General features: G+C 54.2%; 1 protein-coding gene across 1 annotated transcript in view; it reads left to right on the top strand.

Moving 5' to 3' along the window:
• The first annotated feature begins 837 nt into the window (after positions 1 to 837).
• The window catches only part of MNT (MAX network transcriptional repressor), a 28,542-nt gene continuing 7,845 nt past the window's right edge, over positions 838 to 21,534 (top strand). The window contains exons 1-4 of the mRNA XM_059486909.1: positions 838 to 976; positions 9,734 to 10,295; positions 12,411 to 12,452; positions 13,130 to 13,241. Of these exons, the coding sequence (XP_059342892.1) occupies positions 904 to 976; positions 9,734 to 10,295; positions 12,411 to 12,452; positions 13,130 to 13,241 (789 nt within the window). The 5' untranslated portion in view covers positions 838 to 903. The remainder of the gene's footprint in view (positions 977 to 9,733; positions 10,296 to 12,410; positions 12,453 to 13,129; positions 13,242 to 21,534) is intronic.

The raw sequence follows: 21,534 nt of genomic DNA, 5'->3' as shown, positions 1-21,534 counted from the left end.
CGTGACCCCTTCCAACGGGCTCCCTTTTCCTTGCTTTTATCCTTAAAAACGATTCGGCTTTTCCCTTCCGTGCAGCCAGCCCGCGGCTGCGGGGCAAGGCCAGGCAGAGCGCAGAGCCACGCGCACCCGCAGCCGGGGACGGAAGACAGCTCGGGGAGGGACGGGACACAACCGGGGAGCGCCACGGGGCACAGCGGGGCCGGGCGCATGCCGCGGGCACCCGGTGCCGGGGGGACCGGACGGCAGAGCGGCCGCTGCCGGGCGGGTTTGTTTGGCGCGGTTCCGCCGGTCCCGGTCCCGGCCCCGGCCCGGTGCGCGCGCGGCAGCCCCGCCGGAGGCGCGGGGCCCGCACGTGCGCGGGGCGCGGCGGGCGCGGCCCCTTTAAGGCGCGCGGCGGCGCGGGGCGCCCATGTGGAGGGCAGCACGCGTGTTGTGCTGCGCGCCCATTGGCCCGCGCGCGCTGACAGCGCGCCCCGGGCCGCGAGCGCACTGCGGGGGGAGCGCCGCCCGCAAAACGCGGCGCCCGGATCGCGTCGCCACCGGAACGGACCGGCCGCCGCCGCATCTCGCGCCCGGCGCTCGTCCCGGGGCCGGCCCGGGTGGCGCCCGCCCCGCGCGACCGGCGGGGCTGCGGGGCCGTGCCCGCGCGTCCCCGGCCCGGGCCGGCCGCCTCGTCCCGGCGCGTCCCGTCCCGTCCGGGCGGCGCCCCGAACTCCACTCCACGTCTTGGCGCAGCCCGCCGCGTAGTAGCGGGGCCGCGCCAGCGCCCGCCTGTTGTGTTTCTGTTGCCACCCGCCATCTTGTCGCCAGCGCTGCGGCCGGCGGGGCGAGCCCGGGGCGGCGCGGGCGGGGCGGGCCCGCGCTCCGGGCGGCGGCGGCGGCGACGGCGGCCGGGCCCGCGCCATGAGCATCGAGACGCTGCTGGAGGCGGCGCGGTTCCTGGAGTGGCAGGCGCAGCAGCAGCAGACCGCACGTGGTGAGTGACCGTGCGCCCGCGCCTCGCGGGGCCGCGCCTGACAGCGGCGGCCGGCCGGGGCTACCCGGGCACTAGCACTAGGGAGGGGTGGGGGGGCACCGGCGCGGGCTTTGCGCTGCCGGGGTCATCCGACCCGGGGAAACTCGGGGCGGGCGGGGCTGTGTCAGGGTACGGGGGGGTTCGGGGACGGCGCGGCGGGGGCTCCGTGCGGGCGGGGCTGCCCCGGGCCGGGCCCCGCTCCCGCCGGGGGCGCCGCCGCCCCCGCCCCGCGCGCTGCGTGTCCCCGGCCGGCGGGAGGGCGGGGCCTGGCGCGTCACCGGTTCGGCCCCGCCCGCCACCACGTGCGCGCGGCCCCGCCCCGCGCGGCCCCTCCGGGGGCTGCGGGGCCCGCCCGGGGCGGCGGGAGGGGACGGGGGAACCCCGGAGGGGACCGGGGAACCCCGCGGGGCCGCCCCCGCACCGCCCGCTGCCCCGCACCGCCCGCGCCCCGCGCCGCTGCGGCGGCCCCGGCCCTCCGGGAGCGGCGATCTGTGCCCCGGGGCCGCGCAGCAGCGGCGGGCGCGGCGGGGCTGCCGCCCGCGCGTGGCTGCGGGACAGCGGCGCCGGCCCCGCTCCCGCGGCGGCCCCGGCGCGGGCACTCGGGCGGAGCTGCGGGAGCGGCGCTTTGTGCCGCCGCCCATTGTGTCGGTGATGAGTCACGCAGCAGACGGGGATGCGGTGCTGAGGGGCCGCGCAGGGCCGGGAGCATCCCGAGCCCGGAGCACAGCCCAGGCTGCGCAGATGGCAGGGGCTGCCCGTTCCGCGCTTCCCGCCGGCTGGGTGACAGCTCCGGTGCTGCTTCCCAGCCCCTGACACTCTCCCTGCCCCGCCAGCCCTGTGGTGATCCCGGCTCCGGGCTTACAGGGGGTGTCCGGCCTCACGGTGCAGCGGTAAAACACCCGGGGCTCGACCTCTGCAGGTCTGGGTTTGTCTCCTGCTGCTGGGAGACAGCTCCCACTGCCCTCCCGCTGCCAATCCCACTGCCATCTGATTGACAGTCCCGCTGCTAATCCCACTGACAATCCCTCTGCCCTCCCACTGCCAATCCCACTGCCATCCCGCTGCCATCCCGCTGCCAATCCCACTGCCATCCCGCTGCCATCCGATTGACAATCCCACTGCCAATCCCACTGCCATCCCACTGCCAATCCCACTGCCAATCCCACTGCCATCCCGCTGCCATCCGATTGACAATCCCACTGCCAATCCCACTGCCATCCCACTGCCAATCCCACTGCCATCCCGCTGCCATCCCACTGCCATCCGATTGACAGTCCCACTGCCAATCCCATTGCCATCCCACTGCCAATCCCACTGCCCTCCCGCTGCCATCCCGCCGCCCCACGCTGCGGGAGCGTCTTGTGAGTGGGTCTGACAAGCTGTGCTCTGGGTTACAGAGGAGCAGGAGGGACCTGCCTTGTTGTGCTGGACAGCTTCTGAGGCAGGAATTACTGTTGGGCAGGGTAACGCAGCACAGAAAAGCCAGCCTGCAGGCTTCTCAGCTCCAGGAGCAGCTGACAGGGACGTGTGGGGATGTGGTGTTACACAGAGCCTGCTGCAGGCCCCGGGCTCTGGGTGCTGCTGGGGGGCACAGACACGTAAGGGCTGGGCTGGGTGCCGGGCCAGCAGCGTCAGTGCAAACGTGGCCACTTCAGGGAAGTCTGAACACCAGGAAGACTCTGGCACGGGAGGGAGGAGCCCTGCAGTGACCTTTGGGTGGCAGGAAGATTTCAGGGGAGAGCACAAGCAGAGGAACAGCTGGGAAGCACTAGGAAGTAATAAGAACAGTAAGACTGCGTTGGCTTCTTTGCCTTGTGTTCTTCCTCTCCTCCCCCTTGGAATCTTGTGCTCTGCAAAGTGTTATGGTCTGTTATACCCCAGTTACACTGTGGAACTCCAGGGGTCCAGTATGGCCTGAAAATCAATCAATTTTGGGAATAGCATTAAAAAATAAATACTGAACTCATCCAAGGGCTGCTGGGCCTGCAGCTGACAGCAGTGCCTGCTGCTGCTGTAACCCTCTTGCTGTAAGCATGTGCCTCCCAAGCATGTAACAGTCGTATACATGGGCCCAGACTCACAGTCTGGGGTCATCTCCTTTCAAATCTTTCTCTCTCTGTTGTGTGCAAGCTCCAGAGGCATTTGACTTGAATTAGAGGGTGCTGATTTCTTTGAATTTAGATTAATCCAGGAATGTTCCATGATCTAAGAAAAACAAATTTCTTTATAATTGCAAGTAACTGATACTTGTTTTCCTAGGGTTTTTCCCATAGATGCTCATCTTGTGTTTGCTGCTCTCTCGGTGCTGCACAGTTCATTCACACCATTCCTCTCCTGAGGAGAGGTGTGCTCTGTGTGGTCTCTCGCTGTTGTGTTTGAACAGATCAGTGTAATGTTGGGGTGCATCTCCAGAAACCTCGTGGGGCTGTTTGCCCACCGCTGGCTTCTGTCTCACCAGGGAGAGGTGTGTGGCTCAGCCTTGCCTCGCTGGCTGCCACAGACAGCACACCCCCTGGGTTTCTGTCAGGGGAGGTTAAAGCACCTCCCGACACACAGTGTGAGTTTATCTGTTTCCAGAGGCTTGCAGGAGAGCTGCACTGCAGTTCTGAGGACAACAGTGCCATAGTGACAATTAGACTTTGACTTCAGGAAGAGCCTTGCTCTGTGACACAGCAATGTCTGTCTGAATCTCGGGGGTGGCAAGGATAATTGTCATGGGATTCCAGGGATAACTGCCTTGGTGCAGCCAGTTCAGGTGATGGTGGTGACTCCCTGTTTTGATGGACAGATACCCATCAAAATTGATTCTTCTTTCTTTTTCAAGTATGGAGATAGGGTTCTAAAGGGTAATCTGCACATTTCCATTCATTTTCTTGAGAAGAAAGCTGGCTAGAGTGAGCAGCCTGTGGAAGCAAGGCCTGGTGCAGCCCTGGGATGAAGGTGCAGCAGTGAGTTCTTGTTCTTGTCACAGGATCGAGGAATGTTACCTGGAGCAAACATGCTTACCTAACAGGCTGGCTGTTATCTGCCAGATCCAGTTTTGCCATGACTCACTGAACTCATTTCACCTGTCTATGCTCCCTTGCTGGCTGTGTAACACACACATGCTGTGCTGGCTGTGTAAAAAATGAGCAGTGTGTTTGCTGGCTGGGTAACACACACACTGCTGGCTGTGTAACACACAAGCAGTGTGTTTGCTGGCTGTGTAACACACACACACTGTGCTGGCTGTGTAACACACACACGCTGTGCTGGCTGTGTAACACACGAGCAGTGTGTTTGCTGGCTGTGTAACACACACACACTGTGCTGGCTGTGTAACACACAAGCAGTGTGTTTGCTGGCTGTGTAACACACAAGCTGTAGACTCAAGGCAGCCTGCAGAGCTCTTGCCAGCAGTGGATGAAGTGGGGTCTCAGAGTTTCTTCTGAGGGCACATCTGTGGACTTTTTGGTCTGTTTTAAGGATACATAGTCTGTTTAAATACTGTTTTTTAAGTCAGCTCATGTTGACTGTTCTTTTCCAACCTGTACATTTAAGGCATGTCGTGGTTCACTGTTCCTGCAGCGTGTGTCTCTGTCCCTGCGCCAGAAGCAGGGACAGCAGTGCCCTCATGTGTGTGTGGGAGCGGGTGGGTTGGGTCCTGCCTGTCAGCCCTGCCACTTCTTGCTCTGAACTGTGACACAGAAGCTGTTCAGCTCACAGAAATACAAGCTTTTTATCAGAGTGCGTTACTTTGCCTCCCTGTCTCAAGAACGCTGATGCCTGGTGGAAAAGCACAGGCCCATCTTGTATAGGACAGCTCACCTGCTTGGCTGCCCAGGTGCAGCTCCCTGGATGGTGAGCAGGGTCAGCATGTGCTGTTGGTGCCCACATGGCCTGTCAGAGCCAGTGCTTTCCTGCACTTTATCCCAAGAACCATGGAACGGTACAACAGGAGCTGTGCATCCCTCCAGCCCACCAAGGTGTGATGCTGCAGCTGCGACAGTGGCACGCTTGGCGTCCTGGTGACGTGATGGTCCTGGGCTTTCTGTAGAGATGAGACTCTCCATGATGGTTTTGGTTTTTTAGCAATCTTGATCTGTTTTCCTTTGTAGTGCTGCTAAATCCTCACCCTTTCTTTCTTCTGTCCACAAAGAGTTAGTTGTAACTAAAATGCAGCTAAAATTACTCTATAGCTGATTCAGGAATTAATTTAAGCACTGGAATAGCTTATTAAAGCTATTGTAAATGTAAATTATCTGTAGAGACTGGAGAAGCTGTTTTTAAAAATGTCTGCCAGGTATTTATTTAGTTATTGTTGATTCTTCTTCTGGTTGAGAAAGTGGAAATCTGAGTATTGTGGTTGTTAGCAGTGAATGGTGACCCAGTCTGCAGATGAGGTGTGAGCATGTGACAGCAGTGGCAGTGCAGCAGGCTCGCTCGGCAGGGAGGGTCTCAGGTGGGGTGGGGGTCTCTGCACCCCTGAAACTGACCTCAGCTAGGCTGGCCTAGCTCTTGCTTCTCTGTAGTGTATTGTGAAGGTCTGAGTTGTAATGCTGAAGCGTTTCAGGTTCCTTTGTGAGCAGTGTGCTCCTGAATGCCGTTCAGCTGGTGTTTGAGGTGCTGGTGAGGCGCAGTGTGTGGGGAGGAGAGGAGCGGCCCGTTTGGGGTCAGGCTGCAGTGTGAGCGCAGCGCTGGGAGCAGCAGTGGCCGCTGGCCCTGAGGAAGGGTCACCCCGTGCCTGGCAGCCAGCTCCACACTGGGGGCACGGCCAGGAGCCCACAGGGCTTTGGGAACCAGTGCCATGTCTTGGGTCTGCCGTGGTACTGGTGGAGAAACCACAGTGCCAAGGGCTGGGCACCAAACTGCCAAGTTTTAGCTAAGATGGGAGAGAAAAGTGGGACTTGTGCTGTTGTCAACCAAAATTCAGAAGGAGTCAGAAAAGTGTCCTGATTTTAAAGGGTTCTCAGTCCTGCAGGCTTGTTCCTAGGCCTGGAAGTGCCCGTGGCTGTGTGCTGCAGCCTCTGGTGTCAGCAGCATTTGCTGTGACTCAGAGCTTGCTTGGCTGATGTTGAGCTTTGCTGGGCTCCAGTTCTGCTGACTGTTCTTATCTCCCCCTTCCTGGTTCTCCCCTGCAGAGCCAGGAACTTGCAGAAACACAATCCAACCTCCAGGCTCCAGCCTGCCCTTCCTCTTGGCATGGCTTGTCCCCCCCAGGGCAGCCTTTGGAGCAGTGAATACCTGGAGACTCTTCAGTACCCAGCACTTTCCTGGTAGGAGCCTGCCGTGACTCCTGCGGGTGACACTGCTGCATATCCAGAGCGAGTGACACCCAAGGCACTCCTCTCCAGGGCTGAAGCAGTTCAAGGGATGCAGGATAAGTTCCCAGACACATTGAATCACTCAGAAAAACGCTTCAGACCCTTCAGAAAACAACAGCACGGAGCTGCCTCACTGTTCCTGGAGTGAGAGATGTTCTCCACTGAGCACGCACAGAGGTGGGATGCTTGGCTGTGGAAAGGCCCACACTGTTGATAAACTCTGGGTACTGATGGTGTCCCTAGTGAAAGGCAGGAGCACTCCGAGGGCTCTGGCATCCCTCAGAGCCTGCTCCTCCCGGGAGGCTGAGCCATGGCCTGGCTGCTGCAGGCCCCACTGCTGACCCAAGGGCTCTGCCCGCTGCTCCTGGCTGCCCTGGCAGCAAGGCTCTGACAGATGGGTGGCATTTCCAGGGCAGCCAAAAGGGGCGAGATATATTTAAACGCGGCAGATTATTAGGTAACAAAGAGTGCCTGGTGCTGTGTACTCAGATCTTGGAGACCCTAAATAGCACCAGGCCACTGGTCAGGGGTGCTGACCCTGTTTCTGTGTCCTCCCAGGACAGGATTTGCTGTTCTGTCCTGTGGCTGCCCAAGTTGCTGTCACTGCCTGGGTGGTGTGGCCAGGCTGGGATTCCAGGACCCCTCGTGCTTGGGCTGTGGTTCAGATCCCCTAGGGGTTCTCAGGACTGGTTCACTCCCATGGTTTGTTCTGTCCTCTGTCCCCTTGTTAAGAGTGTGAAGAATGAGTGGAAATTACACATAATTTTGAGGTGCACCTTTGGATTCAGCTGTCCTCTTAGCCAAGGGGATGCCCTGAGCCTTTGCTGCTTTCTGTATATGGGCTTGCAGGAGATCCTGTGCTGAGTGTGCCACAAGGGAGGGAGTGAGCCTTGCATGTGTCTGGCATGTGTCACACAGCATGGTGTTCACCCCTTCTTGATCTGTATCTGTGACCAAACGTGGGTGAGCCTCCTTCATATGAGAAAAGATAGAGCTTGGGGAGGCTTTCTCCAAAGAGCATCTTTGGTTTGTGTGCAGGGCGTGAGTGCAGAGCGAGCAGGAGACAGACCTTCACCACCCAGTGGGAGGGTTTCTGGTTTCTGTCCAGGGAGGTGGCTCAGGGCCCTGCAGTCCTTTTGCTGGGCCTGGAAGCATGGGTCCTTTCTGCCTGTGGGTACCTCAGACCCAAGAGGACAGTGGCTCTTCAGTGTTAGATCTTGGCTAAAAAAATCCTTGAAATAAACTCTTTAGCTCAAGGGAGCAACACCAAAGGCCTTGCTGGCAGGTTGTCAGCAGCCCGAGGGCTGCACCTGCTCCCAGAGACATTTACATAAATACTTGTGATCAGTAATGCTTGCTCTAACCTTGCTTGGCTGTTCTCTCCCTTCCCCACGAGTGCAGCTGGTTGCAGGAGTTGCAGGCCAGCTCCCGCTCCCACACTGCCCTCGGTGCAGGTCTCAGGTGTCCTGGCTGGGAGCTCTGCTCTGCTGTGGCCGTGTCACCTCCAGCAGCCCGGCAGGTGCTGCTGTCCTCACCGGGCACTGCCACGGCTTCCCACTAGTGACCCCTTTGCTGCTCTCTGCTCTGAGTCCCGGTGCGGCCGGAGGCCTGGGAGGCAGCTCTGCTCTGTGTGTGCGTGGCCAGCGGTGCCGCTCAGCCTGCGGCCGCTCTCCGTCCCTGAGCCGGACGTGCTCAGCGAGCACCGTGAGTCAGCAGCTCCTCGGGGCTGGGTTTCCTCATGCGCCCTGTGCCAGGGCCATTGCATTGGCTCTGGCTGCGAACCAGCAGCAAAGTGGAGCGAAAGATCTGCAGACAAAGGGCTTTTCTTTATTAGTTATTAATGTCGTTGAACTGAACCACTCCAAAATTGTTGGTAGCTGAGATTTGTGTTTGCACCAGGAGATTCCTGATGGGGTTTTTGCCACCCTGCGCTGCTTCGCTTCTTCCTTTAAGGAACTGTTGATAATACCCTGAAATATTTTGAGAAAATACAGAGAAATGCAGCTTTAAGGCTCAGCTGCTGCTTAAGCAACTTCCCTCCTATTTTGGAGTCAGTCAGATTGTTTGCTCACTCGCGCTACTTATGCTGCAGAAGTTGAAAGCAAACTGTGGATGTGAGTCTCAGGCAGCCCTGGGAAGAGTGCTGTATGGATGTGAAACCCTTCCTGATGACCGAATTTCACATGGTGCTTCTGTGAGTGCTGCAGGGTCAGAGGCTGGGGCTGCAGCCCCAGTGCTAGAGCTCGGTCCAGAGGGTGGTTTCTCCAGATGTGGATTCAGGACCATGTTTACCTTGGCAGCTGGCTGCTTCACCTGGCTTGTGCTCTCCAGGGGAGGCTGGGCTGTGTTTGGGCTGCTGCTGCAGCTGAACTTCAGGAAATTGTGTCAGCTGGATCTGGGTCAGTGTTGCTGTGCGGTCACAGGTACCAAAGGGCATTCAGAATCGGGAGTAAGAGTTTTGTTGCTTTTTGTGCTCTCTGTGGTTTTTGCACCATACCCTTCAAAATCAAAAGATGGGTTAGAAAGTATCCCAGTAGTGGCAGGGCCCATCTGGGGTGGCCAGGGCTGGGCAGCTCTGTGCCTGGTGGGGCCCTGTTCCCCTTGTTATGTCAATACAGATTGTCTTGAAGATCACTGGGGAATGAACATAACCTGGTCATTCCAGATGGCAGCATACATGCTCTTCTCTCTAATTTCCTAAATACATGTTCTGACTTCAGTGTTTCAGTCGAGCCAGAGCTTCTCCTGGGAGAGGCTCTGTTGGGATGTTGGGATGTTTCTTAGAGCTTCCTCTGAATTACCTGATTTTGGTGATTGTATAAGACAGAACACCCAACTGTCCATGTCCTTCCCCTGATCCCTCCCTTGATAAATTAAGGTTTTATTTTCCAGATATTTGTATATTACTGTGCCGAGGTTGCTGCACCACCTTTCGTTGCAGCTCCTCAGAGGTTGTCAGGAGCGGGATCTGCTGAGCCTCAGGGATAGTGGGTTTGGAGATATTTGATTAAGGCTGCGCAATGTCTAGATGCCAGGGCCACTGGCGCCACAGGACTTGTATAAATAAATTTTGTTTGTGCCATGTTCACACAATTAAAGCCAGGGCCCTGGATTGCGTTTGATGAGGTTTATTTTGCTAGTCGGGCCACACAGATTTCATTTACTTTGTCTGGTGTTCTGAAAACATACAGGAACATACACACATCAAAGCCAACTTTAAGAGCTTGATTAAAATCCACAGCAGTAAAGGGGTGCCCTGATGTGTTTGTATCAGTGCAGTGTCCATTGAGCTGGGGTTCACTCGGGATAGTGTGAAGGTATTTTAACTTAGGGATCCTGCCCCGTGCTGGTTGTAGGCTGCTCTCAGGGAAGGTCAGGGATGTGCCATTGCTCACTGTGTATGTTTCTCTTTCAGAGGAGAATGAGAAGCATGAGAAGCTCTGCGTGGAGAGGGAGCAGGAGCAGAAGAAGGCGGGCAAGGCCAGCGTGCCCCGGGCCAACAGCACCCTGTCCCCAGAGGAGCCCCGGAGCGAGCTGCTGGTGCCCATCTCCCCGCCGGGCGCCGTGCCCCTGCCGCCGCCGCCGCTGGCAGCTCCCATTTCGGTCATTCCCATCCCCGTTGTCACCAGCTCCCCCCAGCAAGCGGCGCAGACCGCCCTGTCGCCGCCGCTGGTGCAGCGCCACCAGCCCCTCGTAAGCACTCCCAGCGTGCCCAAGGAAGCGCCCTCGGTGGCGCCGGTGATCCAGCGGCCGCCGGGGCCGCACCTGCCGGACGGGAAGGCGGCCACGCCGCCCTCGGGCAGCCCCAAGCAGCTGCCGCACTACGCGGCGCCCGTGCTGGCCATCTCCCAGCACCATGTGGTGCCGCAGCCCATCCAGCCCCTGCAGCACCCGGCAGCGCCCGCGCCCCTCAGCGCCCTCAAGCTGGCGCCCGCCGACGACATGAAACCCATCGAGCTCAAGAAAAGAATTGGAGGGTGAGTGCACCGTGTGTCCAGGAGGGACAGCCGAAGCTGCATCCCTCTGGAGCGGCTCCTGCTTGTGCAGAGTGTTGTTGGATCAGAAATGCCAAGACCTGTGGATGTTTAATGTCTTCAGATTGCTGAGAGCAGGGTTTTTTAGCTTGATGGGTTTTTATTTCCCTCCCTCACTCCACACTGTAAGATTTTGTGTAAGGATTTTTTTTTTGCAGGCCAGAACTGTGTTAGGAAGCAAATCCCAGCCCTGCATGTCTGATCTCAAGTGGTATCTCGTGTTATGTTTGGCAAAAAATGATCACTGCTTGTACTGGTCAGGGAAATCAAAGTGCACTGCTGCTTGTGGGAGCTTTCTTGAAAACTGGAATGGGATCTGGGAGATGTTATTCTGAGGACAGAGATCACCAGTTTCTCAGTGCTGTAAGTGCTAAGGGCCTCCTGCTTGCTCAGAATCTTGCTGCTGGAAGTGGCTGAAGACTATTTAGTCTGCCCTCACCCTCTGACAGGACTTGTGGCTCTGATGTTGCTCCAGGTTAGTGTTTTTCTGGCTTGTTTTTAAGGACTTTGGCTGGTGGAGACCCTGCCTTCTCTGTAGGTGGTTGTTTCCAGACCACAGTATCCCAGTAGAGAGTCTGGTATTACTGCTTGTGGACTGGGAGAACAAATCATTCCCTTCTTTGCAGCAGTTTTACCTGTTTCCTTTGGCCCCTCAATTTTCCTGCAGCATAAGTGACCTGGATCTGTGCAGTCGTCCCTCCTGGCTGTGCTGTCTGGGCCTCTGTTCTCCTGGCTGCCTGCAGCAGGGGCATGTCTCCTGGCAGTGGTGTTAGAGATGGTGTGTGAATGCCATGGGGACTGGTGGAGATGTATAGCGGACAGAGAAAAGGTTCATTGGGATGTACAGATCTCAGAATGCATAGAAACAGTGAAAGTAATGCAGATAGGAGTTTGTGAAGATAAAGGCTTTAGTAAAATGCCAGTGTAGTTCCTCTAAGCAGATTGAGATCTTCAGAGCCTGTCTGCTGCTGGAAGGGTCTGTTGGTCTGTGCACTAATGGAGAGAGCCTGTCACTGATGTTGTGTGGGTTCAGGAGCTGTGGAGGAGGTTTCTGCTGGCACAGGGCAGGCTGCACAAGTTTGGCTGCCTGGGCTGTGGGCAGTGGGGTGGCTGCAAGTGCACCCACAACCTGCTGCTGTGCTGCCAGACTGAGCTTTGCCCTGGCAGGTGGGGGGCTGTGGTGCCAGTGTGGAGCACAGCATCACCACTGCCTCCCCCTAGAATTGCTCCATAAGCACAGAAAAGATGTCTTTTCCAGCCTGTAAATGTTTCACAGGAAAACGCTGTCAAATATTTGTGACAATTTATTAAATATTATTACCTCAATGTCCTGTATTTTCAGTCAAAGGCAAATAATTACTTTGCACAGTGTATGAAAGATTCTTGAAATCTCCACATCTGCTAATGTACCTTATCACTGAAAAACTGAGCTGAAAAACTGAGTTAACATGAATTTTGTTTGGCTTTTCCTAAAAATATTCCCCTGATTCAGAGAGTGGGTGGACTCCATCCCCGAAACCAGAAACTCACGGTGGTTTTTCCTTCAGCAGTGACTGGAGAATTCCTGTATTGCTTCATTCCATGTTTATCCTCAGCTGTGTTGTTTCATGCACAGTAAAAACCCAAAGTTGGAAGTGTCTGCTCAATCCCATACGCTTGAATATGGAACTGCACAGACCTTGTCCCACGTGAGTGTAGGCATAGATCAGAACCAGGTCAGAATCTGGGCTCTCTGGGTCTGTACAAATATTTAAAATCCATACTTTGTGTCTTGCCCTGTTGTTGGTAGTAGCCGTGTCTATAGACACACACATCACACCTGTTTGTATCTTCTGTGCACTGTGTGCACAATGCTTGGTTCCTCTGATGCACGTGTGAAGTATGGAGTTTATCTTGAAACAGTGTAGGCAGAAATATAGATGTACTTAATGTTAAACCAGTGATATATGAACACTTCTGCCTTTGCATCTCAACATACAGACGCTGCTGCAGGCACAGGTGTGAGGCAGGAGTTTTCAACCTGACACTGAGCTGATCTTTGTTCTGTTTGGGTTACAGGGTTGGGACCAGGGAAGTACATAATAAATTGGAGAAGAACAGGTGCGTAGAAAGCCAGGGGTTTGGGTTTTTTAATTGTAATTCCCCTCCTTTTTTTGGCCTATTGTCTGTCAATATTTGTTTGGCTTTGGTGGGTTTTTGTTTTTGCTTGCTTGTTTTTTAAACAGATAAACTGAATAAAATTCTTAGTGACTATTACTGAATTTTGCAGTATTGCTTGGCTTTCTTATAGCTTAATTCTGCATTTCTTCCTTCCCAATATGTTCTGTTTAACTGCACCATTGCATCCCAACCACCCTGATCCTGCAAAGCAGTAACAGTGCATAACAGTGTGACTCTCTTTTGATTTAAAAAGAGTAAAATACCCCAAATGAGGGGTCAGTGTACAGTGTGAATACAGAATAAACATCAGTTTCTGACCCAAGACTCTTATAAGCCTGACTAGCTAAATTGGAAGTATGGTGACAGTGAAAGCACCAGCACAGTGAGATGAGATATTTTATTTAAGGCTGCACGGTGTTCCTAACAAAGCTGGGATAGAGCCCAGGCACAGACCCTGCTGGGTGAGCTGGCTCAGCTGTGACATGCTGTGCTGGGGGGCTGCTATGCACACGTGTAGGTGCTTTGCTGGATTAAGGCCCCGGTTAAGCTCTCCCCTCCGTGGAATTGGTTCCTGCTGTGTCTCCTGGCAGCTGATGACCCACCTGTGTTTTCTTTAGACGTGCTCATTTGAAAGAGTGCTTTGAGACATTAAAGCGCAACATCCCCAACGTGGATGACAAGAAGACCTCAAACCTCAGCGTCCTCAGGAGTGCCTTGCGATACATCCAGGTACGTGCAGCGCTCGTGGGGCTGGGCAGAGCCCAGGGCTGACGTGGGGTGCACAGAAACCCCCCTTCTGGGGGTTCCAGGTTAACCCAGATCATCCTTTCCTGAAGTGGTGATGGCACGGAGCAGATAATTCATCTTAGAGACCCAGGCTGAGTGAACTTCAGTTGTTTCCTTTTGGGCCCAGGTGAATTTTAATATCTATGGTTTGGGGAGGTTTTCTGTTTGCTTAGCCAAAGACAGATTTTGGTAAAGATTTGGTATGTCTCAAAATTTTGATGAGGGGGACGTGTGAGTACAAGTCATTTGCTTGGAGGCAAGGAAAGCCTAGAATCTGAGGCTGTAGGTGGATGGGGCACCACCAGGAGTGAATCTGGGAGAAAGCACAGGTAAAAATCAGTTGTGTTTGTAGCTGGAGGGAAATAAGTGTTAGTGTTTGCTTGTTTAATGTTTGGGAAAGTGGTTAATGGTAGCACAAAAGAAATTGTAGATGTCCCCTGTGAATGTGAAATCAGTAGTATGTAAGGCAGTTAAAATTCATTTGGAAATTGGAAGAGTTGCTGCAATTACAATGCAAATAGAGACCTAGTACACCTTGTACATTTTGACTGGAATAAAAGGTGCTGAGGATTGATCACAATGGTCTTTTCCACAGTAAAATGTAATCTTTTCTCACTTTGTTTCCATTTTTCCTCAGCCACTCTCAAACACCATTTCCCTCTGGGTTTCAGAATTGATTATTCACTTCAGCTTTGCTTTGGAGAGTCAGTAATGCCTCAGAATTAGACCAGTTCAGCCCTCTTCTTAGTTTTCACCAACAACTTCCCTCAGAGAGACTTGGGCTGGGGCAAATTCTGACTGTACCCAGCCACTCTCTGTGTTGCTCAAAAAAGTGGTTTTTGGGGGTGTGGTTGTACTGAGGCCTAATGGGCTTTAGAGACGATCTGAGCCTTTCTTTTGGGTTTTGGCAGGCTGATGTTGTAGTTTGCAGGAGGAACCTCCCTGACGGCCAGTCAGTGTGCTGTCTGTCCGTTGGTCAGTGTGCAGTCTGTCCGTGGCTGTCCGTTGGTCAGTGTGCAGTCTGTCTGTCGGTCGGTGTGCAGTTGGTCCGTGTGCAGTCTGTCCGTGGCTGTCTGTCCATCAGCCAGTGTGCAGTCTGTCCGTGGCTGTCCGTCGGTCAGTGTGCCATCTGTCCCTTGGTCAGTGTGCAGTCTGTCCGTGGCTGTCTGTCCGTCGGTGTGCAGTCTGTCCGTGGCTGTCTGTCCGTCGGTGTGCAGTCTGTCCATGGCTGTCCGTCGGTGTGCAGTCTGTCTGTGGCTGTCTGTCCATCAGTGTGCAGTCTGTCCGTGGCTGTCCGTCGGTCAGCCGGGTGCTCCCGCAGCCGCAGCCGGTTCTCTCCCGGTTCTCTCCCGGCGTGGCAGGGAAGGTCACGGTGCCCTGGGGCCGTACCAGCGTCCGCCTCCACGTGTGTGGGGAGCACATGGCGAGCACAAGGCCCTGCTGGTGGTGTGAGCTGGCGCTGACCCGGCCCCGGGCAGGGCTGGCAGGCTGCCCACGGCAGTGACGTTGGGTGGTGTTGTGTAACCTCCTCACCGCACTGCCTTCTCCTCCTCATCCTCTCTGGCAGCTGCTCGGGGAGTATCCCGGGCACTGTTTTCCTTGGCAGCACCAAAGCCGTGGGTCTGCGATTCAGTCACAGGATTCAATTGTGCTAAAAACCCAGATTACTAGAAATCTGATTTGAAATTTCAGCATTCAGAAACAAAAGTTTTTAAATTTTTTTTTACTGCAGTTTGAATTCAGGTTTGATCTGTTTCAACAGAGCTAACATCTGTCAGTGTGGGGATGACCAACAGTCATGTGCCAGGCTCAGTGTGTTTCGCTCACAGGCTCAGTGTTTCCCTTGAAAAGAGAACAGGGCAATTGTACAAAGGAGATTTAAAAGTAAAAGCTCTTGCTCTCAGGATAGCAAAGTAGTTTTTCACTAAAGGGGAAAAAAAAAAAGCTCAGGAAACTTAAACCCAAATGAGCCTGGCAGGGGAGGAGCACAGCACCAGCCAAAGCTGCACAGCGGCTGTTCTGCTCCTGCAGGCACTGTGACAGTACACTGATTGTTGCAGCCTCTCTTCCTACAGAATCCTTCCTGCCCCCCTTCCCAGCTGGAACTTCTTAGAAACAGACTGTTTGTTTCCTTGGCTGGATTTAAATATTTGTATCTGCATCAAATCAGATAAGTTAGAAAGTTAAATTCTGAACTTCCCATAGAGCCATCATTTTAATTTATCCTTGGACCTGGGCTTGTGCTCTGCTACAGTAAATTAGAATTTGCAATTAGGCACACTGTTGCACAAAGGAAATGGGGCCCAGCGCAGCTGGAAGTTAATAATCCCTTTAGCTGGTGATTCAGCCTGAGGCAGTGTGGGCTGTTGTGCTGCAGCTCTCAGCTGAGGAGGGTGTCCCGTGGGTCCAGCATCGTGGTGGGCTCCAGACCCGGCACACAGCTGCAGCCAAGTCTGTTTTACAGGGGCCACCTCGGCTCTTGGTCTTCACTTTACTGCCTGCACAACCTGAGTGGAAGTGCAGGAGACCTCTGGGAAGTTTGTAAGGTGCGTGGAGCGATGTGGAAAAAACCACAGTGAGAATAAAATGCTGTTTGCTTTGAGAGAGCAGAGCCCTGTGTCCTGGCTGTCCTGAGCAGTGTCCCCAGCAGAGCAGAGCCCTGTGTCCTGAGCAGTGTCCCCAGCAGAGGACAGGCCTGTCCTCCCCAGAGCCCCTCTGGCTGTGCCCATGCAGGGAGGGCAGCGGGGAGCAGTGCCCAGCCTGGCACATGTCAGACATTGCTCACAGCCTGTGCAGCTGGGCTGGCTTTGGCCCTCTCAGGAGGATTCCTTCCCCCTAGGAAATGGAATCATCTTTGGAAGCTAATTGAAGCCCTTAAGCAACACTGCTACTCCGTGTTCTCAAACTGTGCCTATCACTGTGGCACCTGAGCACCCTCCAGTTTTGGGGGTTATTTTCTACTGTACATTTAGCGTCAGATGACATCCAGGTGATTTGGTCACCAGGTGACACTGGGACAACTGGCACACAGCCCAGCCCAACCCATTAGTCTTGGGTTGTGCTGCAGGTTCTGCCCGTTGGCCAGTTTCCCCAGTACAGCTGAAATGCTGACTAAATAACAAGGTGCTTTCAAAGTCTGAGACGCAGCTGTGCTTCCCAGAGCATGCAAAACGCAAAGAGCAAAAGTCTTTGGAAGGTGTGGAAGCAAGGCAGTGATCCCAAGCCCTGCACATGCTGCTCAGGTGTGGCAGAGGCACCGGGGGCTGCTGTGGTGGCAGATGGGCCTGGTCCTGCAGAGCAGTTTTGGCTCTGTTTGTGAAATAACTTTGCTTACTGATTCACAGAAGTCCTCTGGCAGCCGTGCTTGTAGTGTTAGAGACAAAATGTAGCTGTAGTGAGCTAAGGATTTATACTATGGTTTGTCATTATTACCTTGGGAAAGGGCAAGAAAGGTGAAATTTCCTTATGACTTACCTGTGCTCACTAGTGTTGCTAATCATTTATGGTGTTGAAGTTGTTTATCCTCGCATCATCTCCCTTGTCTTCTCAAACTGCCTGCAGTAACAGTTGTGCCCCTAAGAATGATACAGTTTCCTGTTCATGCCAACAGTAATCAACAGATTTGACTCGCTTGGGGTAGGATGAATCCAGAGTACTATCCAGGGATGCCTAAGTAGTGCATGTAAAAATCCTTTGTGAAGCCCTTTTTAAGCTGATCTTGTGGACATGTGAACAGACCAGATACTGGATTTGGTTAAATTTTCCTTTTAAGATTCACAGCATCTCTTTGTCTTCTAGTTTGTTTTATTTATCGGTCACTTCACTGGTGCCTGAGCACAGTCATTCATCCTGTCTGTGTAGAGAACCAGAACAAGGCCAGTGGATTTGGCCAACCAAGAACAAGTGGATTTTTGGGTGCCATAGCAGTGCTTGATTTGGGCGTTGACGGGTGCAGAGAGCCGTGCAGCCATGCCAGATCTGGTGCAGGGAGGTGCTGGACTGCAGACACAAACCACAGGTCTGACAATGGTTGTGATTAAAGACCAGAACTCATTTACATTCAGGCACTGTTGTGACTGGATTATTGATCAAAATGCATAAACCAAACTGTGCTGCTGAATCCTGTTAAGTTGCCCACCTTGACTAGGATGGCTGTAACTGTTATTTTTTATTCTGTGCCAGCTATGAGGTGAATAGACTCATCTTCTGTAAAACTTGTCTAGTAAGAGTGGGGTCCATCAGTACCTGCCATGCCTCCCTCACGTGAGCAGCGTTCAGATGCCAAGCTGTGCTGCTTCATGGTGTTTGCCTGACCTGATCCACTGATTCTATCTTGTCTAATTAGCCTGAATCTCGGCGTCAATGATGAAGACCTGCAGCATCTCTAGGCTATGGTCAAGCAATGTGGTGTCATCTGTAGATTTCAGAAAGTGATGAGAAGAAATAAGACCTTAAAAAAACCCACTGTTTAATTCCCTGCTGTTCCTCCAGCTGCAGCAGGACCTGTCTGTAGGGAGGCTTGTCCAGGGAGCCATCAGGGCATTTTTATTTGCAGGAGTGGCCACAAAACATGTCCTGGAATAGTGATTAAAAATGTCCAGCATTTGGAACTTGTTGAGTAATTGGAGCTGTGTCTTAACCGTTGCCAAGAAGGATAGTGATTTTTTTTTAAAGTATCTCACTCATTAGTTGTAGATGAGAATTTGGAAAGGGTGAATGGAATTATAAATCTGTCAGTGTGTTTGTAATTGTCAGAGAATCCACACCTGTTCCACTGCTGTCATTTAAGTAGTAGTTTAAGAAGCACTCAGGGTTGTACAAACCAAACCAGTCTGTAAGGGGATTGCAGCACAGGGTTTGGGAAAGCTGCTGCATGGTAGCTGGTGTGTTTGGGGGCTGTTGCTTATTCTGGTTGCCACCTGCTGTGGGAGCTGGCATGGGAGGGGAGACAGCGCGTGGGCCCTAACGAGAGTGGTGATAATTACAGCGTGGTTGCATGGGCTCTATTTTATGTGTGACGTTGCAGGAGTCGCCTGTCTTTGGAACACAGCAAAGGCAGCCCCTCAGCCCAGCAGAGGAGCTGCCCTGAGAGCAGCAGGGGCAGTGTGGGTGCCATGGCATGGAGGGCAGCTGTGCCAGCAGCAGGGCAGCCCCAGCTCTCTGCACAGACAGAGGTTTGCAGCCAGGCACAGCCCTGCCTCATGGCCTCACACAGGTGCTGGAGTGGGTTTGCCTTTAACAGCTGGGTTTGTGTCCTCCCGCTGCCACCGTGGCCCTGCCAGCGAGGGAGATGGATGGAGAGCAATCCTCTGGTGACCCAGATCTGCTCTGTGGGCCGTGGGTGGAGCTGCTGGAGTGTGAGTAAGTGGCACTGACCTCCTTAGGTGCATGGGCAAACAGGAAGGAGAGGCGGTGCGGAGGATGGCACATCTCTGAGTCACCGGGCCCTCGGACCTGCTGCGTGCGAGGGGGAGTGCTGCTGTCAGAGCCCTTGGCTCCTGGCGCCAGCCTCACCTGCCAGAGCTGTTCTGGGAGGTGTCCTCTCCCAGGGGAAGCCCTCACTCCCTGCTCAGGGTCCCTTCAGGTGTGCAGCTTACCTGTGCCGTGTGCCTGTTGACTGAGCCAGGGCGTAGGAACAGGAACAGAGGGAGGGCTGCGCCCTGGACCCATCCAGAACTCTGCCTTGGCTCCTGCAGCAGCTGCTCAGATCTGCCTGCAAGGAAAATACAGAGGCACTGCAGCAAGGGGATGTAGGGATAAAGTGTCTGCTCAGAAATCTCCTCCTCATCCCTGGCACACAGCTCTGGCTGTGGCTCCAAGACATAAACCTGCCTGTTGCCCTCTGGAGCTGCTGTCCATGCGTCATCACAAAGGCTTGGGAAGAGCTTTGGGGTCCTGCATTCAGCAGTCGTGTTAATAATAGTAATAATAACAATCCCTTCTTGAGATGCAGCATCCTTCATTTCGGTTTGCAGAAAATGATGACACTTAATCTCAAAAGCATATTTCCCACAATTCTTTTTCATTTCAATTTTTTTAAAATTTAAGTACTGCAGAATTAAATTTGAAATTAAAAATTATCAAGTTTTAATTTCTCAAGTTATTTTAATTTTTTGGGGATCATTTTCTAACTAACAAACACCCCGTGGTATTTCAGGGTCTTTGGGGTTTCTGGAATCCACTGGAATCATTAGAAATATCTCATTTGTTTCCTGAACAACAGAGACTGGTTAAAAAATAAAAATAGGAAAAGCAAAAGACATGGCCAAACTAAACACCAAGTGATTGCAAGTCATACTTCAGTTATTGTAAAATTGAATTTCTTGTGTCCCTGGGAGTCATATCAAGGAATTAAACCACATCTGCTTACCTGGTGACAGCCAGCATGGGGCCAGTGACTGGCCTGGGCATGGCTCTGCTTTTCCTTGCTTTGTTGTACTGTAGGTTCCAGTTGGTTGCTGCCTTTTTGCTTTGCTTTTGGGTTTTTTTTTTTTTTGGTGGCTTGTTTGTTGTTTATTTTCTTCTGAATTTCTTTTTTGTCTTCCTGATTTGGATCATTCCTGTTCTCTGCCCCAGTGACTGTCTGTACTTTGTCCAGAGTGTGGTGCTTCAGGAGGCTGACTGACAGGTTGGTGCAAACAGCCACGTTCCAGCCCTAGTTTTGATCACAGATTAAGGCCTGTTGTCTTTTACTATCTGGAGCCTGAAGTGCAGTTATCAGTGTGAAATGATAAATGTAAATACCAATGCATGTTCTCGGTTTCCATGATTGCTCCAGGCATATTTCCTATTCTGGGAAGTATTTCTGTCTAGAAGTTCATCCCTACCCCTGCAGGCAGGTTGAGCAGTGGTGGGTGGTGCAGTGAGGATGGGCTCCTTGCCTCGAGCCGCTGTGCTCATGAGGGTGAGGTCACCAGCCAGGACACAGCAGCACTCCTTGGCTGCTGTCCTCGTCCTGGGCTGGGGCACTGGCAGCGCTGGCTCGGGAGGCTGCTGGCAAACACCCACGGCCTCACGCTCACGGGGAGCCAGGGGCAGGCTCTGGTTCACCTTGCAGGCTTTACTTTGGTTCAGCTCCTGGTGTGAAGTTTGAGTTTGAGATCTTGAGAAGCTGAAGCTCTGGGAGCACTGGGAGCCTGAAGTCCTTGTCCTGTGGCTGCCGCCGTTTGCACCCAGTCCCCTGGGGACTGGTCATGATGAGACCCTCGCCCTGCTCTCCCAGCGCTGAGCACAGTCTGTTAGCATCTCGGGGCTTTGGGTCAAGCCCCTTGTGATTTTAGCTTGTGTTTGGGGAAAGCAGGACTGTGGTCCTGTGCTGAGCAGGGGCTCCTGAGGCACGGGCTGCAGTGAGGTGTGGCTGTGGGTGGGGGCAGTGGGTGGTGGCAGTGCCCAGCTGCGGCTGTGGGTGGTGGCAGTGCCCTGGTGTGGCTGAGGGTGGTGGCAGTGCCCGGCTGGCTGCAGCGCAGTGCTGACGTGCTCTGTGGTGGTGCCCTGGTGCCCCACCTGTGCTTTGCTGTCGGTGGTGCCAGGCCAGCGCATCCGGCATCACTGCGGGATCTCATCCGTGAGAGCCGGCAGAATGAAGCAGTTGCCATGGAAACCATGGCTTTGGTTCCCGTGGCAACCAGCCGGGGTTCACACGCGGCTGCTTCTCGCAGATGGAGGGGCCGGTGGGCACCGGTGGGCATCGCGGGCAGGGACACGGGGCCGGGCCGGGCAGGTGCTGTCACCGGGGAGGGCGCAGGGGGTGGCTGCAGAGGCTGGGGATGCTGGCCTGGTGCCGGGGAGCTGGCTCCTCGCCTTGCCAGCCCCGCAGGCTCTGCTCCTGGGCAGCAGGTCGGGTGGGCTTGGGGCGAGCGCTCGGTGTCGGTGCTGGGCCGTGAACAAGCTGCTTGTGGCAGCTGAGCAACATAGACAAATGAGCACCATTCCAATCAGGAATGCTCAGAGTTGATAGGAGTGATGGAAAATCCCCAGATCCTACAGGTGAGTGCCTTGGCCAATGGAGTTTTGGCAGCTGGGGCTGTTTGGGTTCCATTTGGGACTGTGTGGGGACAGCTTGTTCCCCAACATCTCTCTGGTTCTGGTTGGAACATTTTTGGAGTCAGGCTGGTGGATTCTTGCTCCTGCTGTGAATCTCCTGCACCATGGCAGTCCCAGCTAGAATAAGGTCTTTAGGATGTAGGGTTTTTTCCATTACATATAGGAATCAAAGCTCTGTGCAGCAGTGGAGAGC

Source organism: Ammospiza nelsoni, chromosome 21 (assembly GCF_027579445.1).
Source record: "Ammospiza nelsoni isolate bAmmNel1 chromosome 21, bAmmNel1.pri, whole genome shotgun sequence".
NCBI lineage: Eukaryota > Metazoa > Chordata > Aves > Passeriformes > Passerellidae > Ammospiza > Ammospiza nelsoni.
Note: the sequence above shows the minus strand (reverse complement) of the source record. Positions and strands in the feature narration are given on the sequence as shown.